General features: G+C 44.4%; 2 protein-coding genes across 2 annotated transcripts; both read left to right on the forward strand.

The window, feature by feature from the left end:
- The first annotated feature begins 5,515 nt into the window (after window positions 1-5,515).
- LOC4345705 (RING-H2 finger protein ATL13) lies at window positions 5,516-7,591 on the forward strand. Its single transcript, XM_015793534.3, has one exon. The coding sequence runs from the start codon at window positions 5,892-5,894 to the stop codon at window positions 7,395-7,397; it is 1,506 nt and encodes a 501-aa protein (XP_015649020.1). The 5' UTR covers window positions 5,516-5,891; the 3' UTR covers window positions 7,398-7,591.
- Window positions 7,592-11,760: 4,169 nt separating this feature from the next.
- On the forward strand, window positions 11,761-15,759 carry LOC107277781 (glyoxylate/hydroxypyruvate reductase A HPR2). The gene is made up of 4 exons (XM_066303780.1): window positions 11,761-11,939; window positions 12,061-12,275; window positions 14,317-14,699; window positions 15,156-15,759. Exons 1-4 carry the CDS (start codon window positions 11,761-11,763, stop codon window positions 15,696-15,698), a joined length of 1,320 nt encoding a protein of 439 aa, XP_066159877.1. The 3' UTR covers window positions 15,699-15,759.
- The last annotated feature ends 6,307 nt before the right edge of the window (window positions 15,760-22,066 follow it).

The following is a 22,066-nucleotide window of genomic DNA, read 5'->3' on the forward strand; positions in this document are numbered from 1 at the left end:
ACCCTCGAGACGTGGCTACATCTATTGGCATAATTAATTTAGGTATACGAAGAGAATATAGGGAGGGCCTGTTTGGTACAGTTCCAACTCCTAAATATAACTCCATGAGTTGAGTCTGGAGTGGAGTTGTGGAGCTGCCTAAACCTAGCTCCACAATTCTAGTACATTTTGTGAGAAAGCTCCATCCAACTCCACTCCCAATTTTGATGGAGTTAAAACTGTTTGGCTAAGCTCCAGCTCTAGGAAAGGTGGAGCTGGAGCTGGAGCTATGCCAAACAGGCCCGGATTATTGCCAACTTGAACCTCCTAGGAGCAGATTGGGCCAACCAATTGGAACACAACCACAACCACAACGATCTATGAATAGTGGACAGGGATAGCAGCAAGCCTGGGGTGCCAAAAAAATGGGCTTATGCAGCATTATTTTACTGACGTCATGGGAGGTTTGAAAGGAGCATAACCGCAGAGTATTCAGGCATAAAGAACCGGTAACAAACCTGACATCAAAGATTAAAGAGGAGGCCAATACCTAGGTAGTCCTAGCAGGAGCGAAAAGGCTCTATGATTTAATGCCTTAACTTAAATTTTCTTTTAGCCTGTATAGAACTATACTTGTACAATTTTTTTCTACTCTATTCAATAGAATTGACACGCACTACATGCCGATTCGTTAAAAAAATTGTACTAACATATGAAATGCATGTTAAATTAAAATGATCTGTTTTATGTAAATCCACCAAAAAAACTTATATAAGGCCCAGCTGACCATAGATGATTGCTAATGAATAAAACTCTATGAAAATTATTCGAGAGCATAATACATAAATTAAATATATTAATAATTTTAAAAGTTGATTTAAAATGTTTCCTAAAAAAATACCAATGAAATGATATTATAAAAATCGTACCCTCTCCGTTCCGGTGAATAAGACACGGTCAAACTTGGTGCACTCTCCAAAATTAATGTTTTACTTCAAATTTCACATATACTATAATGTTTATAACAACAAAATCATCATGATAATGATATTATTTTCATCATATAAATTTTAATTTTAATAAAATAATTATTGGTCAAATATTTAAAGAGTTAAATCTTAAAATCTGTGCACGCCTTATCTAGTAGGACGGAGGGTACCATTTGGAGCTTGAGAAGCGTGCATATAATAATCGGTCAACAATAATTAACTCAAAACAACAACGAGACCTTAATTAACTTGGCTTTTGATATAACTTTTAGGCCAGAAATACAATGATTGAAAATATCTGTACATGCTGCCTATTAATGTGGGTATGAAGTTCTTTCATGGTTTTCATGTTCAGATATCAAAGTAGTAGTACTATTCACTTATTATTCTTTTTCATAGTCTCCGGTTCAACAATTTTGTGGACATCTGGTGGGCATTGGAAGCAACTTTGTAATTCATCATATATTATATTGTAACATTGGTACATTCTTCCTCTAGCTTGAGGACCTCCATGCTACTATTGGTTTTGCCATTCTCGTATAGCTTTCGTCCAACATCTCTCTCCTCGATACTATTATTCTTGGTCAGGCCACTCTCTAACTTAATTGTTCTCCCTTACAACCAAAACTCTAATTCGATCGTATGGTAATCACCCTCCCTCTCTCATGTGCACGGCTGCCTTGTAATTAGTGCTTTGGCTTCTGGAAACTGAACCTTAATTTTATTCATGAATCATAATTAATTGAATGTTGTAAAAATATAGGATAGTTGAACTTGTCTCTGAAATTACAGGTTCTATAGTACGCTCCTATTTTAAATTGAGTGTCTTCGGAACCATTGAAGCTGGCATACAAATCAAATAAGTAACCTGCCTAAAGTAACCTGCCTAATTGATTTTTCAGAAAGCCTAATTGGTTTAGTGTGTGTATTCTAGAAGTAGAAAAAAAAGGATGAGTTTCTAGCAGCTTGCAACGTCTCGCTCTTTAATTGCACATGCTAGTAACAAAGTGAATAGAACCACTTCGACCTAGTGAGTTGTCCATGTAAAATGGATGGCTAGCTACATCCATGATCCACCACACATGGCTAAAAAGTATCTTCAATTTCAACTGCGAGTTTCTAACCATGTTGTATTACTGATATTCCCTTAGCAAGTTGACCTATGGATGAAGTGCATTCATGACTTCATGTTACCCAAGTGTGGAGCCGACGTCTCAGTTCTTCCTTTCAATGATTAGCCCATAGTTTAGCCCAGCAACAGCAAGTAATAAGACATCAAAAGGTAATTAAGGATGAATTTGATGGGGCTTCGAGCCGGATGCTGATTGAAGGGGCTTTTCCAAAGTCAAAATTAGGTTACAGAAAGATCCAAGCAGAGCCCACAATCTTCTCTAACATTGTGTCCTGTTTGTCCTTTGTTACTAAGTCCACACGTACGACCACCTTAGTTACAGAAAACCTAACCGTTAGATTAGTTAGGGCAAAGTAGTACGGCTACACTTGCCCTTGTTTATTGCTCTCAAGGCATTGGTTTGTTCAAAAGAGAATTCTTATTGGTGAGAAGATGTTGATCACATTAATAGACGAGATTAAATATTTATAGCTCAAGGCATTGGTTTATTCAAAAGAGAATTCTTATTGGTGAGAGAAGAAGGTTGAACACTTAAATAAAAGAGATTAAAATTGCAGTCGTCCATGCCGATGCTCCATGTCTCCGGGGTGGGTCGTTTATGGCACATCTAGCAGTGCACAACTGCACTGAACTAATCATGCATACCTACCCTCCATGTTCTGTCACGCATCTCCATTAACCCGGAGTATAGTTTCAAAATGACGGAGCCAATTGACCATGCAAACTGCCATGTGTGTTAAATTGGCAGACTAATTAATTGACCGTGCAAACTAAGGCCCTGTTTAATTGGGAAAAAGAAAATTTTTGGTGTCATATGTTTGACCGGATATCGAAAGGGGTTTTCGGGCATGAATGAAAAAACTAATTTTATAACTCACTTGGAAACCGCGAGACGAATTTATTAAGCCTAATTAATCCATCATTAGCACATGCGGGTTATTGTAGCACTTATGGCTAATCATGGACTAATTAGGCTCAAAAGATTCGTCTCGCGATTTCCATACAAACTGTCCAATTAGTTTTTGTTTTTATCTATATTTAATGCTCCATACATGTGTCAAAAGATTCGATATGATGTTTTTGGGAAAAAAAATTTAGGAACTAAACCAGGTCTAAGAGCACCCGCAATGGTAAAGTAAGGTGCTCTCTATAAAACATGTACATCTCAGCAATAGACTAGATTAATAGTAAACCACCTCAATGGTATGTTTACATGAGTCTCTATAGCTCTCTAATCCATTGCCTCGTTTTTCTCTATAGACTATCTCTATGTTAGTAGATAGCTTTGCTCTCTCTCTCTCTTCATTTAATCTCTTCGAAGTAGAAAAATATGCTGACATAGATCTCTTGTAAAGAGCCTATAGATAACCATTGCGGGTGCCCTAAGTACTTCATTCATCTCTATTAATTGCATTGTGAAAATCAACGTGGGGCTCCAGCATGTATCATTGAATTAATGTAATTAATTATATAAATTATGTAAATGATTTTCAGTGACAAAGTTTAATGATTTCGATTAAACTTAAAACAATACCATTTGGTATACTAGCTCTTAAACCTAGAAATGTTTGCCAAGATATTGTAGAAAAAGCAATATTTTTGAAAGGCACTTGAGATATAATAGTTGTGGTTGTACGATTTTCATTACGGATTCGGTGCACATATTTAGTATTTAGTTGTCCTAGGGATTTTTCCACAAATCTGACAAATTGGACCATTTCGAAAACTTATTTTGAAAATGGATCATGCAAAAAACATCAATAAAAAAAAAGATCGAGAGCTCAGCTCCATGGGACTTGACGCTGACGCCCAATAGGTTAGCAACAATGCCATGGCGCTGACCATATGGCGGAAAAGTTAAAAGTACTATAGGGCAACTTATAATCATATCCAAGTGCAGTGTAGTGGTAAGTATATGCGAAACAAGGGTAGTAGAACCCCATCAATTGGATCTTTTTATTGTCTTTCTATTTTTTGTATTCGCACCGAAAAAAGGGCAAAGGGAAAAAAATCGTGTCTTTCTCTTTTTTTTTTATTCACCACAGCGACGCGAAATGAAAAACAAAGAAGGAAATAAAATCGTTGATATATTTTCTGTATTCGCCACCGCGACACGAAAAGGAAAAACAACGAACATGGAAAACACATGAATCAAAATAGAGACAAGACACAAATATTTTTTTTCTAAGAGGTTGGACCACATTTCAAATTCCTCCCCCCCCCCCCTATGTTTTGAGCCAATTCTAAGAAATTTCATACGAGTTTTGGATAGCTATTCGTTTGATCAAGAATCATATATAGAAAAAAACTCAATCTCTACTATTATAAAAATTGAAGATGTTTTTACCGGTATTTTGATACGTCATCCGTGTATGAGTCAGTTTTTAAGTTCGTTTGCTTTTAGAAATACATATCCGTATTTGAGTCGGTTTTTAAGATCGTTCACTTTTGTTAATATAGAATGAATCATATAAGAAATATGTTTAAAAAAACTCGCATGTTAACTTAAGACGATCGGACTCCTAACTGTAGCTCATGATTTTCCAAAAATATGTATATCCAAGCGAACTTACACAATGAATTTCATCTTAACTAAACCATATAACAATAATAAGATTAAAATAGACTTCACCCGTTGCAACGCACGGACATTTTTTTTACTAAGATTAAATTTCTCAAAGAACCCTTTGTTTCAAAAAAAAAGTCCTAATAAGGATACAAAAGAGTAATTATTATGAAACATCATGTTTTATGGTCAAAATTGCATAAAACCCTACATATTTTGACTTGTGGCATTTAACCAAGTATTATGTATTATAGTTCGAAAGTTTCACAAAATACCCCTATGTATATTGAGTATGAATTTATTTAAAATTTTAAAACATACATAGAGTGTATGTGATTTTCTTTAATTAGAGTTCTTGCCTAAGGTTGATAGTTAGCTCTACACTACTTTTAAAAATATTATTTCAGATATGTCGAAATTAATTGAGATTTGAATAAAAGTGGGTTTTATAAAACATCAAGACCATAAACATGTAGTTACAAATCATAATACATGTGGTTTCATACAACTTTTACCATAAAATATGATGTTTCCTAAAATTTACATTTAGAAAAAGATTCTTCGCTTTCATAAATTTCATTTACTCCACCTAACCACATGTTAAAATTCCTCCCCTACGCTCTGAGCCAATTCTAAGAAATTTCATATAGGATTTATGGATAGCTATTCGTTTCATCCAGAATCATATAGAAAATTTTTCTATAGGATTAAATTCCTTAAAGAAAACTTTGTTTCAAAAAAAAAGTCCTGATAAGGATAAAAAGACCATCTTGGTTTTCATAAATTTCATTTACTCCATCTGGCCTCCTCCCCTCCATTTTCTCTCCCTCGCTCCCACATTATGGATCCAGCATCCCCTATACATTGACTCCCCTCCCAACCTCTTCTCTCCTCTCTCTCTCCCCTTCTCTTCTCCCTCTCGATCTCGACATACACTACACACCCTGTTCTTGCAGTACGCCAATTAAACCACCACCTCGTTCCTTTCCCTCATCTGCAAAGATCAAGCTCCACCGGAGTTGACGTACGAGGATGATGATGATGATGAGTTCTCTCTTCACTTGCGTCGTCGCCTCCATTTCGCGGAGGAAGAGGAGATGCGCTGCGACGAGAGCCTAATTAAGGCCACGCCGCCATTGTTGGTGTTGACTGGTGAGCTCGTCGTCGTCGTCGCCGTCGTACCTCCTCCCCGTTGTTCTTCCCTCGCTTGCACGCCGCCGCCGCCATGAGCCACTACACAATGCATGCGCACATCAACTACACCGCCCTGCCGCCGACGTCGCCGCTGCAGCTCCCGCTTCCGTACCTCCCGCCGCCTCCTCCGCCGCCGCAGCCGCCATTGCTGCAGCTCCAGCCGCCGCCGCCGCCGTCGTCGCCGGTGTCATTTGACACGGCGTTCCAGAGCAGGATCAGCCCTAGCATCCTGCTGATAATCTTGATCTTGGCTGTTATTTTCTTCGTCTCCGGGCTCCTGCATCTGCTCGTCCGGTTCATCCTCCGCCCGGCGCCGCGTGACGCCGGCGACGCCGACAGCGGCGACGCGAACGTGACCGCCTTCCAGGGGCAGCTCCAGCAGCTGTTCCACCTCCACGACGCCGGCGTGGACCAGTCCTTCATCGACACGCTGCCGGTGTTCCTCTACGGCGCCGTCGTCGGCGCCGGCAGGAAGGACCCGTTCGACTGCGCGGTCTGCCTCTGCGAGTTCGCCGACGACGACCGCCTCCGGCTCCTCCCCAAGTGCAGCCACGCCTTCCACGTCGACTGCATCGACACGTGGCTGCTGTCGCACTCCACCTGCCCGCTCTGCCGCCGCAGCCTCCTCGCCGACTTCTCCCCCTACGGCGGTGGCTGCAGCCCGCTGCTGTTCGTGCTCGAGTCCGGCTCGGAGGGCTCCATCTCCGATCGCCTCGACGCGGCGTCGTCGGCTCATCTCAGCCTCGTCATGGAGCAGGAGGAAGAAGCAGAGCCGGAACAGAAGCATGCAGAGGCGGCGGAGAAGGCGGACGAGGTGGTCGTCTCCGTCAAGCTTGGCAAGTTTCGGAGTCAGGCCACCGAAGTCGCCGCCGGCGGCGGCTGCGGCGGCAGCAGCAGCGCCAACCCCGAGCAGGACGTGCGGCGTTGCTACTCCATGGGGACGTACGAGTACGTCATGGACGAGAGGTCTCTGCTCCGCGTCGCCGTGAAGCCGCCGGCCAAGAAGCGCCCCACGACGCAGATGCCGGGCCACCGGGTCGCCATGTCGGAGTGCGACTGCCACTCCAAGCGGGAGAGCTTCCGCGGCCTCGACGCGCTGCCCGGCGGCAAGCTCGCGCAGGCGCAGCCGCCGAAGCCGCCGGCCAAGGTGGGGAAGAAGGAGAGCTTCTCCTTCTCCAAGATATGGATGCGCGGCGCGCCGCGGATCAGGAAGGACGGCGCGTCCTCCCGGCGCGCGTCGTCGTTCCGGCTCTCCTCCGTGCTGCAGCGCGCGGCGAGCGACGTCGGGGCAACGGCGGCGCCGAAGCCGCTGCGCCCGGACGTCGTGAGCCCCGTCACGGAGTCGGAGTACAACGTGTCGGCGTGGGACAAGAGCGAGAAGAGCGCGAGCGGCAGCGTCGCGGACTGGGACCTCGAGTCCGCCGCCGCCACGGCGGCCGTCCCCGGCGCAGGCGCCGGCAACGGGCTCAGCTCGAGGGCCGACGAGGCGCCGTCGTTCGCGCGGCGGACGCTGCTGTGGATCCGAGGACACCTGTGAAATGATCCATCCATGGAAGCATCATAGCTCTTCGTTCTTCTTGTGCATTCCCGCCATTAGATTGATTCATTCATTCACGCGGAGAGTGTGGAGTGGAATCGAAGAAATTCACGAGAAATTTGTGTTGAACGATCTGTGAAGTGAATACTACACGGTAAAGAATTTAACTACTATTGTTTGCAGAGCATTGGAAATCTTGTGTCATTCTGTGTAGCTTGTACTTTGCATTTACTTGTTTTCAACTGTACATTGCTCCAGCAGCAAGGGTTTTCTTCAGGTTCAGGGTAAATTTCTGGTCTGAAACTGAAACATCACAAAAAATCGAAATGTAAACATCAATTTGATCCAAACAAATTCTCATAGGGCAATCTCAGCGAGAAAAATTGCTCGGCATTTTGTTCCATTTGACTTTTGCTCTGTTCGATCTGGAGCATAAATTCGTCCGGATCTAGCGACACAGGAGGTTGAGAGATTTGAAAAACAAATTTGAAAGAAAGCATAGCCACTTCTAGTACACTGCTCCTCCTACTCCACATCACATTTAACCCTTGGTTTGTTGAATTGAAGAACGCTGCCATCATTGCCGCCATGAATGCCTGAGACAGTTAGTAGGTCTACTTCTGTGCTACTCCACCCCATTACTTCTCGGCTCCTAACGAGTTAATATGCCTACTGTTGGCATTCGAATGCAGTGCCTTGGTTGTTCATCCATCGTACAGCCATTCCAGATTTTGTGAGGGAAATCATTTCGAAATGGCATCAGATTAAAGAAAGGGAGTACTTGAAAATTATAGAACTTGTTAATTTGGGCATAAGACACACTACTTTTTTGAACCTGATAACACACACTACTTACTGAGAGAAAAATGAACTACTAGTATATACGAATACGAGGTTGTTGCTGGATTAATTTGTTCTACGAGTACATTAGTAGTAGTAGTTCTCATTAAAATTATCGGCATAAATATAGTACTACTACTACTACCCCTTAAAACATGGATAGCTGAAGATTCTCCTAGCTACTACTAAGACCCAAGATTAAATTACGGGTCAATGCTTAGACTGAAAAAAAAAAAGCTACTACTATAGTTGACCTCTCAGCAACTGCATAAATTTAAATATTGAAACAAACAATTAGCAAAAATATTTCTCTTTCATGAGTGACTACTGACTAGGGCCAATCTGCTGTCTTCTTGGCATAAACGAAGCCCGTTTAAACCGCGTAGAATTTCGGGATAAGTGCTGCGTGAAATCTTCCGGAAAGGCCAGTTCCCAAGTGCAGTCCAGAACAAGATTACATATATGGCTGTATTTAATTCATTAGGGTTAATCATTCGGTTTTTGTGACACCGTTGGCCGTAGGTTCGTAAAAATTGATCAGTTTTAGCCGGTTCCGTACAACGTTTAACTTTAAGTAGTCAGTTTTACCCATTTTCGATCGGTTTTTGATAAACCGCTGGGAACCATGGGAGCGGTTTTTACTTTGAAATCGGAAAAGCAAGCCCTGCTCCACATAAGTTGTTTAGAGTCTCGCTTACCATTCAGGGTGTGTTTAGTCCACGTCAAAATTGAAAGTTTAGTTGAAATTGGAACGATGTGACGAAAAAGTTAAAAGTTTATGTGTGTAGAAAAGTTTTGATGTGATAAAAAAGTTAGAAGTTTGAAGAAAAAGTTTGGAACTAAACTCGGCCTCACGAGAGTTGTAAACCATCAAGTGGTAAACCAACAAAAAGAAAGTTTCAAGCAGAGTAGTAGTAGGTAACAATTAACGTATTGAAAAAGCTGTTTAATTAGGCCTAGAAAATCATGCTCTCATTACATCACAATCCAAATAGCTCAAGTCAGATGTGTGATGAGAGCTTGCACGACCAAACAGCAGAAAATGTGTTAGATCAGTTTAAAGCGTGTCCGTGCATGCGATCACTGGATAGACATGTTACATGTACAAGACCTCAAGTCTCAGGAAGTTGCTAGACAGAGTTTGTGTCAAAGCATAAGTTAAATGCTCATGAAAAAGGGCTCAAGTCCTTTGAAGTTTGGAGTCATCATCAAGTTTATCTTGTAAAGAAAACATGCAATATTCGAGTTCCATATGTTGTGAAAATCCTTTTCCAAAGATGCTTATGAAAAAAAAAATCAAATGTGATACATTATTTACTTATGCTATCTAATGGTCATCCTCAGATGATGTAGGAGTAGCTGATAGCTCATCAATTCATTTGCTCTACTTTCTTGTAGCTGCACTCCTGCAAGGACACTAGACAGAGAGGGCAGAGACCAACCACTCTGTATTGATGAGTAAAGGAATATTGCTTAACTGGCAAGTTAATTGCATATATAAGTGGTTATTTAGTCCAACAAGTAACAACTACTGCAGTTTAATTATCTGATACTTTCCCAGCGAAACATTTATTTAGAGTAACTTAATACCATTTCTATTTACAGGAGCCGAAACTTTGATGGATGTCATATAAAACGAAGAAGAAAAGAATGGTTCGGTCTCCGAGAATACTAGCATTACATCCATTATATATACCCTCCGTTTTTTAAATAGACGACGCAGTTAACTTTTAGACACATGTTTAACCATTTATATTATTTAAAAATTTTGCACAAATGTATAATATATAAATCATACTTAAAGTAATTTTAGTGTTTAAACAACTTACAATAAAATAAATAATAATTATGTATTTTTTTCAAATAAAATGAAAGATTGTTAAAAGTCAACGGCGTTATGTGGTAAGAAACGGATTCAGCTGTGAACTTCAAGCATTCATGTTCATGTACCCCTGAAATACCTGCAACTCATGGGCTTCCATAGTGCCGTAGGCCGTGTCTGCAGAGCATGTAGACTGTAAAACAGATTTCTATAGAAAGCAAGTAGTAGTAGTTAAACTTGGTGTAATTGTACACTCCCATCGTAAGTATAAGAAAAAAAATTAAATTTTAGAAATTAATTTAAAAGTTGATTTTGTGGGTTTTTAATCCTATTTTTCTAATATTTTCTTTTAAATTAGTAAAAACACGTATTAAAAAAATTTTAACTATAAATTATTTTTAATTGCTAATAAGTTGTTTTGCTTATAATAAGTATAAGCAAACGATGAGGCTAGTAGTATTACCCCTTACCACCTCTGTTCTTAGAAGGAGGTTGTTTTGGACATTGATATGGTCCAATACACATATTTTATCATTACTTTTTCAAACTATATATTTATAGAAAAATATAACTACATGAAAGGGTTTTTCATAATAATCTACGAATATAAATTTTCATATTTTAAATCCTAATATTTTTTCAGCTATTAGTGAATTAAGATTTTGGGTTTGGCATTTTAGGACTACATTTTTTTTAGAAAGAAGGCAGTACAAAGTTTCTTCTTTTAATATAGTCCTTCCAATTTTGTTGCAAAAATGAATCCCTAATAATCTCCTTTTTCAGAGCACAATAGTTTGTTGTGTTGAGAAGATGAGCATTTCAGTTCTAAGAGCAGGTACAATAGCAGGCTATAAGCCAGCTGCAAACATATTTTAAGGAGTTAGATGAGGAAAGAGAAGGGCAGCGGGCTACAGATTTGTAGCCAGCTGTAACGCGGACTCCAAGACGCGGTGTGTGTATTAATAGTGTAGTATGTACCTATTGTATGAATGAGCTATTAGATTGGCTATAGATGAATTGGAGCTAATAGTTGACTATCCTATTAAACTTGCTCTAAGGGCGAATTCCACTGTAAGGCCTTCTTTATGGTCCATAATCTTGTGAATTGATCATTTCCAGCCCATTTCAACTGGGCCTGAAGGATAATTTGTTCTTTCTTTTCTAAAGGAATAAGTTCAACTAAGGTCCCTTAACTTGTCAACGAATCCGATTTTCTTCCTTCAACCGCAAAACCAGATACAACGGGTCCCTCAACTATCAAAACCGGTGTAGATTAGATCCCTCAGAGGTTTCGATGGCGGTTTAGGCTGATGTGGCGCTTACGTGGCTAATTTGACTCGGTCTCAATCTGATGTGGCGCTTACGTGGCAATTCGATCCGAAAAAATAATAAATCCCGTGGGACCCACATGTCAATTTCACACACAAATTAATAAAGAAAAATGGCGGGGCCCACATGTCATTCTCGCCCCCTCTTCTTCCTCCTCTCTCCCATCTCCCCTCTTCTTCACCTCTCTCCCCTCTCCTCTCTTGCTTCGGCGCTCACCCCGCTCTCCTCGTCCCCAAGCCTCTCTGACCTCAGGGAGCTCTTCGACCGCCTCCTCGCCGCCCGCCACGAGCTCCGCGAGCGGCAGGAGCACCTCGCCGCGCGCCGCTCCCTCCTCCCCTGCCGGCACCGCCGCTCGCTTCCCGCCGTCCCCGGATGGCAACTCCTCGTTGTGGCCGATTAGACCACGCCCCCCGACTAGTCGCACGCGGGGCTGCGCTGCTCACGCACGCTGACCAGGCGAGCTTCGGGTTCCGCTCCGTCGCCTTCCTCCTCGCGCATAGCCACGCCCACAAGGTCGCTGCCTACCTCTTCACAGTGCTCGTCATCGAGCCGTCCGACCGGGGCACCGCCACCGCCGCAGCCCTCGACAGCTCTTCTCCCTCCCTCTCCTGTCCTTCTCGCTCGCATGGATCTCTGACACGTTGTGTCCTCTGCTGCTGCTCAATTCTTCAGGACAAAGCCGCTGGCGTGTGACCCGGCGAGCTTGCCCAAGCTCCCGCTGAGCAAGGAGTACAACGCCAAGCTCCGCGGTAAGGAGGCCATCAGGCAAAACACGACAGCCATCGGAGGCAAGGGCTCCATGTTCATCAAACCGGGGAGGAACAAGCCGTCGAAGGCGGCGCCAGCACAGGACGCCATTGGAGGAGGAGCTCACCGGCGCGCGCCTGGTGCACCCGAAGAGCGCGAGCCACCACTACAGCTCGCTGTGCCGTTGACTCTCTGTCGTGCCTGGAGAGAGGAGAGAGAGATGAAGAAAGGGGAGATGGCGGAGAGGAGGAGGAAGAAGAAGAGGGGTGAAAATGACATGTGGGGCCCACATTGGCTCCACCAGTTTTTATTAATTTGTGTGAAACTGACATGTGGGTCCCATGAGGTTTATCAGGATCGAATAGGCACGTAAGCGACACGTCAGATCGAGACCGAATCAAATTAGCCACGTAAGCACCACGTCAACCAAAACCTCCATCGAAACTACCGAGGGACCTAATCTGCACCGGTTTTGATAGTTGAGGGACCCGTTGTATCTGGTTTTGTGGTTGAAGGACGAAAATCGGATTCGTTGACAAGTTAATGGACCATAGATGAACTTATTCCTTTTCTAAATAGCACCTAAACTTATTGGAAAAAGGAATAAGTTCATTTTTGGTCCCTCAATTTTTCATCCAATCTGATTTTCTTCATTGAACCAGAAAACTAGATACAACCCGTCTTACAACTTACAAAACCAGTGCAAATGAGGTCCCTCGGTAGTATTGTCCCCCCCTTTTGGCTAATGTGGCTCCTTTAATCTTCGTTTCACGTGGTATTGATGTGACATTTCATAGTTTGCTCTAGAAAAAAATAAAGAAGCAAAATTGAAAACAAAAAAATTAAACAATACATGCGGGACCCACATGTCAGTAAAAAAATAGTAGGCCCCACTTTTCCCACTTCCTCCACCTCACCCTCTCTACCTTATCTCATAATCTCTTCACCGAATGGCTGAGAGGGAGAGGCGGGGTGGTCAGCTAGGCAGCAGCTAGGGATAGGAGGAGACGGGGAGGATGAGGGGGTCAGAGAGGCTAGGAAGCTTTCTCCCTCTCCACCCCCTCGTCGGCCGACCTCTGGCGAGGAGTTTGGTGGAGCCAGAGTCGAGGGACGAGGATTTGGGAGGGAAAGGAGAGCGGTTGCTCCTCTCTTCTATCGTCATGCTGAGTGCCACTCCTCTCTCCCGCCGGCCGCTGTGCGGCGCTCCTCTCCCCCACATGCTCCGCCCGTCACCCGCTCCGTTCTTCCTACCTGCCTCACCCGCCCCTGCCTCGCTCCACCAACCTGCTCCGCTCCGCCCTGCTCCTAGCATGAGAGAGAGAGAGTGGGGATAGATAGAAGAGGGGAGGAGTGAGGATTTTGTGTGTAATTGACATGTGGGTCCAATGGTTTTTATTAATTTTTTAGATCGAATTGTCACGTAAGCAAGTCAATGCCGTGTGAGATAAAGACCTAGTCAAAGGAGCAACGTAGATACCACGTCAGCTAAAACTGGGGACAATACTGTCGAGGGACCTCGTTTGCCTTATTTTGTAAGTTGGGGGATACGTAGTATCCAATTTTATGGTCCATGGATGAATTTTGGACTCGATGACAAATTGAACTACCTAGAGTGAACTTATTCCTGCGAAAAAAAAGAGCACCTTTAAGCTTTTTAGCATGGTTCAAATCTCAACCCAGTCAGGGAATTGCCCATGAAGAACGAGATAGTAGGCCCAGTTCAAATCTATCCCTTCCGATCTGGTAGTCCATCCGCCAATCAGCGCCATGGCCAATATTCATGCTCCGAATTTCGTGTGCCAGGCTACAATCGTTTTGGGCCTGTGGGCCTTTTATTCGGTGTATTGTTACTTTGTCACTTCTCCAGCTTGGGCCGACGAGGTCTCGTATGATTATTGTAAGGAATAAGTTAATCTGAGGTCCCTTAACTTGTCGACGAATCCGATTTTCGTCCCTCAACCGAAAAACCGGACACAACGGGTCCGGTACAGATGAGATCCCTCGGCGGTTTTGAGAGCGGTTTTGGCTGACGTGGCGTCTACATGACTAATTTGACTCGGTCTTCATCTGACGTGGCGCTTACGTGGCAATTCGAGCTGAAAAAATAATAAAACCCATAGACCCACATGTCAGTTCCACACACAAAATAATAAAAAAAATGGTGGGACCCACGTGGCCCCACATGTCATCCTCACTCCTCCCTCTCTCTCTATCCTCTCTCTCCCCTCTCCTCGGCGCTGACGCTTCCCATCCACGCATTACTCAAAGCGGTGGCCGTCGACGTCGACCCACCTCGCGTCGTCCTCGTCTTCGGCGGCGGGCCCATCCGCGTCGGCGCCGAGCTCCTCGACGCCGTCCCGTCGCTCCGCTGCATCATCACCATCAGCGCGGGGATCAACCACATCGACCTCCGCGAGTGCGCGTGTCGCGGCGTACAGGTCGTCAACGCCGGCGGGGTCTACTCCACCGATGTCGCCGACTACGCTGTCGGCCCTGTTCGACGTGCTCGTCGTGGCATGCGCGCTGACAGCAGAGACACGGCACATCTGGACCGGGGGCGTGCTTGACGCGCTGGGGGAGCACCGCGTGGTCGCCCGCTTCTGCTATAGGGAGCAGCTGGATCTCCATCGGGTTGCAGCTGCAAATGCAGATGAAAAGAGGTGAAATTTCTGATGACATGCATCAGCTTTGGTTGTGATTCCTTCTCCCTTCTCCTGTTCTTGGGTAGACATGGCCTTTGATGTTCTCTATGGTTTCATATGATTGTATTGCTGCTCTCTTACTTTGCTGCGAGATCGTCTTTTTGCAGGTTTCTTTTGAGGACTATCTCGTCATCACCAGTTCAACCTTTATGAATTTAAGAGATTGTATCTTTTTTTTTCTTTTGGTGGTAACATTCTTCCCCAATCTGCCTTCTGTTTCTTCAAAGATAAGGGCTGGTCGGGGATTTAGGAACTCATTCGGTTTTCATGTTTGCTCCGCGTGGTTTCAAGATTTTAGTTCATTCATGCGTTTATTAATCTACCTTTTTCCCCTATGTTGTTCATCAAATGATGATGCTTTTTCTTTTCTGGGGATGTCTTTCTTTTGTTGATTTCTTTTTCGACCGCCACCGACCTCGCCGCGAGCTCCAACGTGCTCGTCGTGGCGTGCGCGCTGACGGCGGAGACGCAGCACATCGTGGACTAGGGCGTGCTGGACACGCCGTGGGCGTGGTCGTGAACGTGGTGTGCGGCGCCAACATCGACGAGGCGGAGTTGGTGCGTGCGCTGGCGGAGGGAAGGGTCGCCGGCGTGGGGTTGGAAGTGTTCGAGGACGAGCCCAACGTGCCACCGGAGCTGAGGGCCATGGACAACGTGGTGCTCCGCCGGCTAGCCGCTCCGCCCCGCCCGTCGCCTGCTCTGCCGGCTGCCACTCGCCCCGCTCCATCGGCCGGAGAGAGGAAAGGGATAGAGAGAAGAGGGAAGAGAGAGGATAGACAGAGGGAGGGAGGAGTGAGGATGACAGGTGGGGCCCACGTGGGTCCCACCATTTTTTTATTATTATTTTGTGCGTGGAAATGACATGTGGGTCCCATGGGTTTTATTATTTTTCCGGATGGATTGCCACGTAAGCGCCACGTCATATGAAGACCGAGTCAAATTAGCCACGTAGGCGCCACGTCAGCCAAAACCACCCTCAAAACCGCTGAGGAACCTTATCTGCACCGGTTTTGATAGTTAAGGGACCCGTTGTGTCTGGTTTTCCGGTTGAGGGACGAAAATCGGATTCATTGACAAGTTAAGGGACCTAAGATGAACTTATTCCTTATTGTAAACTATAATAAGTATATTATATGTGCTATTATCTCTTTTATTAGCAAATTCTCTCTCATATACCACATAAAAATATTTTCCAAAAAATTAAATAAACCAGAAAAAAAACTTGAAACTTGTATATAAACTTCCATGTTGTGTAAGGATGCCACATAAAAATTTTCATATTGTTTTGAATCTTGTGATGAGATAAATCAATTGTTAATCTTGTGTGTCTCTAAGGGTATTGTGGGTATTTTTTAAAAGAATATCCAGTGCGATGGCATATTTTAAAGAATTGATAAAGTTGCCGGTATACATCGTTAAACTCGAATAAACTCAGTGGTATAGAATAGATTCTCTCCTTGATGGGCTACACTCCCAATGCCTCTCACTGTCAACGGTCCCGACGTTGCTCGCCGTCGACTAGAGAGGAGGCAGGCCCGGCGCAAGACCGCTACAATCCATCCTCCACCGTCGTAGATAGGAGGCGGAGGTTGAGGTGTGGAGGTGCTAGGGGGAACCCCTCTCCCTCTTCCTTGCCTCCATTTCAATCATCCTCCAATGCCGCGAACCGACACCTTCCAGTCTTGGGACCCCTCAACTAAGCTTCATGCAGTCACCAATCATCGCCCATGCTCCCTCGCTGGCCTCTGTCAGTCTCTCCCCAGGGAGAATAAAGGGAGACGAGAGAGAGGATAGGGAGAGAAAGGGATGATGATGCTGTTATTTTTTATTTATTTTTCAAAAATATGTGGATCCCATAAGAGCCACATAGGACGATGCTATTAATGCAGTCAAGGGACTCGGTTTGCTCTGATTTTTGAATGTGGGGAGACGTGACGTTATATCTGGTATTGCGGTTGAGAGAGACGATTCAATTAGTAACAAGAGTTGAGGGAGACAAAATAGAATTGCTTGCAAACTCGCAATGGTCAATGGGCCAACATATGACACACCGCAAGTTCAGCCTCTTGCAGAAAGCCTTCGACGTATGCCATTACGACCATATGCCTGCGTCGTCGTCACTGACAATTCCTTGTCAACGAATGACGAATGAACAGGGCAATGCCGATGAAAACGCCGTTGCATATTCCAACCACATCCAAACGCAACGCAACGCAGCCCCCGGCAGGTGACAAGCCAAACACTAAAAAAGAAGCATGAGACGCCGGGGGACTTCGTCGCCGGGGGGGGATCGACACGTCTGACAAGTAAACCCGACGGCGTGGAGCCGGCTCGTTGGCCCGCCGAGGCGCCGACTTTTCTCCCTCCGTCTCTCGATGCATCACGTACGGTCGTGTTCGCAGGACGTGCGAAGGTGATGGCACGTTGACAAACCACGCCGACTGGTGACATTGCGACAAATTTTCGCTCGCGTTTTGCGAAAGCATGGTTAGACAAAAAACTCTCGTTGAACGGTAAAGCCAATTTGGAATCTGGATCCTGGTTGACCCTTCCATATCCTAGTCTTACATCCTTCACACAATTAGCATAATAATGTAGTAATAAAGTATTGGAGTTGTACTAGGATATTTGGCTCAGGAGGACGAGGACTAGACGAGGAGGATGAGAAGTGAACGGCACCCGTCCGGTCCCTGACTTGCTGTTGCACTAACCAGGCAAAAAGTATGGGCGATACAGTAAAATCCAGCGCTAAAACGTGGTGTGCCGCGCGAGTACAATTCCACCCCCCCCCCCCCCTTTTTTTTTCCCGCGTCTATTTTTTGCACGTCCCACGACAGCGGCCAGCCAGCATGGGCCGCCCCGCCCCGACCCACCGCACGGACCCGGATCGCTCTCACCACACCACGTGCCGTAGCGCTCGCCATCAGCCGCGTCGCGTGCCTCGGCGGACGCGGAAATCCTGTCTCACACTATCCGCCTCTCGGCTCTCTCTCGCCCCAGCCAGCGCCGCATGCGCGGGGCGGAGGCGCGTGTTTTGGCCAACGAGATTACGAGACGGGGTGGTGGGGGGATCACGGGTAAATCACGCGAAAAGTGGGGATTTGCCGATTTGGACGCGTCGTGTGCGGCCGCTTCGCATCTGGGAACTTCCGCCTCTCGCCGTTGGGTCGGTGTCGAACGGTGGATGGATTGGGCCGCCGTGGCTAGGCAGGTGGCCAAGTTTCACACACACACACGGTTCGACGTCGCTGGTTGACTTCACACGACACGGGCACTGTTTCTTTTCTTTAACATGCGGGGTTTTTTGGAAATCGGGAGCGGCGACGATGACGCGAGTCGAGTTTTGACATCCTCTCCTCTCAGAAAAAACAAAAATGTTTTTGACATTCTTGACTGTGTTTAGATTAAAGTTCAGTCTTTTCCATCATATCAACCTGTCATATACATATAACTTAACTTTTCAGTTACATCATCTTAAATTTTAATAAAATTTAAACTTTACGCTGAACTAAACACAGCCCTTATCAATTGCCGCTTGGGCCTTAGGCCCTGTTCCATCTCTCGGTTGAGAGTGATTTTTTCTCATGTACACAAAAAAAAGAAAAGTCATTACTACATGATTAATTAAATATTAATTATTATAAATTTAAGAGATAAATTTATTTGAACTTTTTAAAAAATTCCTATAAAAAACTTTTTGTTAAAAATACACCATTTAACAGTTTAAATAACATGCTAATGGAAAACGAAGTTTTGTCTAATTGAGGATTTTGAAGTTTGGAGTTGAGAAAAAGAATTATGCCTGGCTATGCAATATTGCAATGCAACGAGTTTGGTCTCACGTGCCTTGTTAAGGTTAGGTTGTGATTATGGACGAGATGACGTGGGTGAACGTGTCAGGTTAGGTTGGGCGTCTCGCCCTCGATCGTGGCCTGCAATCGACGCGGTGCCCTGCCCAGTCGCGGTGGTTCGGTCGGTGCAAAACAGTGCCTGTACTGATATGCAGTACTACTTCACGTGCTATCTCGGTAGTTATGTTGTGTGCAACACAGCTGGGTCGGTGGTTGACGGTAAGTAAGTTCATTTATACACATGGACTGACGGATATTACAATTTGGTTATCTTATACTTCTCCATTTAGATTTATTCTTATGTATACGTGTCACGGGATAACGATGCCAGTGCTTCCATCATCTCTGTTCTCACACGTATGCACTTTCATCGGCTACATGGTACGATCATGCTTTACTTGAAGCTGTGGCTTACTTCATCATTTTTAAATCTCGTAATTTCATTTTGCGATGAATTTAATGATTTTTTATTTTGAACTAATGAGGGTAAAAGTACAAAAAGTCTTACTCTTAGATTATTTGTGTTGCATATGTCATATGTCTTCGGCATATAAATCGTGGACAAAAATGTCTATCAAATTAACATGTCTGTCATACCCAATTTACTTTAAAATCGGCAACATATAATAGATGAGTTGGCATAATTGTTACAAAATTTTAGAAGTGTTACCATGATTTAAAAAAAAATTCTAGGACATATGTACGCGTACAACAGCAATCCGGAAAAGGTGGATGCAATGTTTGTGAACATTTTTTATTATATGAAAGACACACATGTACATACTACACCTCTAAACACTTACTGCACCAAACATCTCTAAACACTTACACCACACCTAAAAAAACCATGGGTATGTTTCATTGGCACGTACTCCCTCTGTTCCAAAATATAAAAATTTTAGAGGGATGTGATATGTTCCTCCAAAATCCCTTATATTATGGAACGTGAGGAGTACTTATGGAAGCCAACTGTAAATATTAATGTTCTCTAGTCATAGGTACTGACATTTGAATTTGGGACAATTTCGTTCTTACCCTTACTTTCATCTCCAATATTGATTTTACCCATATTTTTTAGGTTTTCATTTTTGCACCCGTTTTTCTGATCTCAATAAGCCGTTTACCCCTCTTTTTTATGGAAGGTGGTGGAGCCGTTGTTGTTGCGGTAAAAAAATAGAGAAAAAAATAAATAATAATTTCTAAAATATTGATTGACTTTTGTGCCCTTAGGACATTTGAGACTTATCTGCATTCACTCCACTCCTGACCCGAATCATTCCCCATTCACTAACCTAGCGACAGCGGCAGTGGCGACTCGTGCTTGCGGTGGTGGCAGCAGGCGACGGTGAGTAGCAGCCGTCAGTAGCGTTCCGACCCGCGGCGAGGAGCGGGAGCAGGTGGCAACGGTGACCCGCGCTTGAGGCGGCGGGGGCAGGTGGCATAGCAGCCGACGGTGGCGCCTCGACCCGCTGTGGGGAGCGAGCTACGCGACGAGAGCAGGCGGCGGCAGGGCATGCGGCATAGCAGCCGTCGACGCAATGGCGGGCCTACAGTAGGAGATTGGGGTACAGTTGTACCCCTAAATTTTTAACAATATAGTATGATTTAACAAGTATAATATTGTCTGATAGTTCAAAACACCCAATCTTAAGCACAAAATCATGCTTTCCAATAGTATTATAAAACTTTTCTTAACTATTTTGTTATTTCTATAATAATTATTTTTATTTGCCCTAGTAACCCATGTTAGCACTTCATTTTTTTTTCACTGGACGATGCTTTGGTAGGTCTGTACCCCATCATCGAAATCTTGCATCCACCACTGCTTCGACGGCGCCTTGACCTACGGCGGGGAGCAGGCTACACGGCGGGAGCAGGCAGCGGCTTCGACCCGCGCTTGAGACGGCGGGGACATGAGGCATAGCAGCTGTTGGCGGCGCCCCGACCCAAGGCGAGCTGGAGGCCATGCATTAGGGCTGTCAAAAAAGCTCGGAGCTCGCAAGCTGCTCGAGCTTGATTCGTTACAGGCTTGATTCGAGCTCGGCTCGAATACTAGACAAGCCAAGCTCAAGCCAAGGTTGAGGCTCGCAAGCCTAGCAAGCTCGAGCTCGAATAGCTCGGCAGGGCTTGATTAGTATAAGATGCATTGCATGTAGAAGATATTTTTGATGGGTCAATGTATACTTGTCATCGTGCTTGACCTGCTCAAGTCTCAAGACCTCATCGATGCTTCTCAATAAAGCAATTATCCAGATGCTAGTAATAGTACTACTATTCCTATTAGATGTAGTAGCTAGCTTTTGTTAATTGCAACGTTTTAAAGCCATGAATTCAAGACAAGTAACACCCATTAATTTTAACTACCGATAATTTGCATTAGTATCTCTTATACAAGAGTAAGTTTTTTGTAGTTTCACCAAGTCAAGCTGTCAAGCTCGAGTAGGCTCGAGGCTCGCTCGAGCTCGAACTCGAGCTCACTCCCAAGCTCGATCAGTATCTAGGCTCGCTTGAGCTCGGCTCAACTTCATGTCAAGCTCAAGCCTACATAGTCAAACTCGCTCGAGCTCAGCTCGTTGACAGCCCTACATGCATGGCGACTGGGAGCAAGGTAGGTGGTGGGAGTGCCGACCCGGTCTAGCCGAGCAGGAGGCTGTCGGCAGCGAGGAGCAGGCTACGCGGCAGGGAGTAGTGGGCGTGCGCTGGGGATGTATTAGCTATAATCTAAACTTGTCATATTTGTGATGCTTCTTATATGACTTTAGTTGGCTGTGTTAAATGTTGTAGAAATGCTATCAAATTCTGTTGAAATGTTGTCAAAATGCTACTGAATTGCTGTCAAAATTTTGTCCAAATTTTGACACTGTAAATCCCTCCAAATTCTGTCAATATTATTGATATTCGGTCCAAATTGTTATATTTGATTTTAAATATCAATATGAGGGACAAAAGTGAGGGTATAAATGTCATTTTGCTAAATGCTTAACACCGTTAACTTCACCATTCAAAGTAGGGGCAATACGTTGCTTCAGCTCAGAAAAACGGGGGCAAAAATAAAAACCCTAAAAAACGGAGGTAAAATCAATATTGGAGGTAAAAGTAGGGGCAAGAACGATATTGCCCCTTTGAATTTTGGTGAACTAAGTCATCATCCACAATGTACCGTTGGTGTTTTCTCGCCGTTGATAATTTTCAATCATATACAAAGGATGTGCACATATATATGTACAGTAGTATGATATAACTATGGTAATAGGACTATTAATTTTTATTTGGCATCCGAAATAAACTCCGTCGTAAAAAGATAAGGTCCTTTCTTATTAACCTATGGCTTAACTTTGCTTCTGAAAATAATCCGTTGCCATCACTTCATTAACTCCA

Source organism: Oryza sativa, chromosome 8 (genome assembly GCF_034140825.1).
Source record: "Oryza sativa Japonica Group chromosome 8, ASM3414082v1".
Lineage (NCBI taxonomy): Eukaryota > Viridiplantae > Streptophyta > Magnoliopsida > Poales > Poaceae > Oryza > Oryza sativa.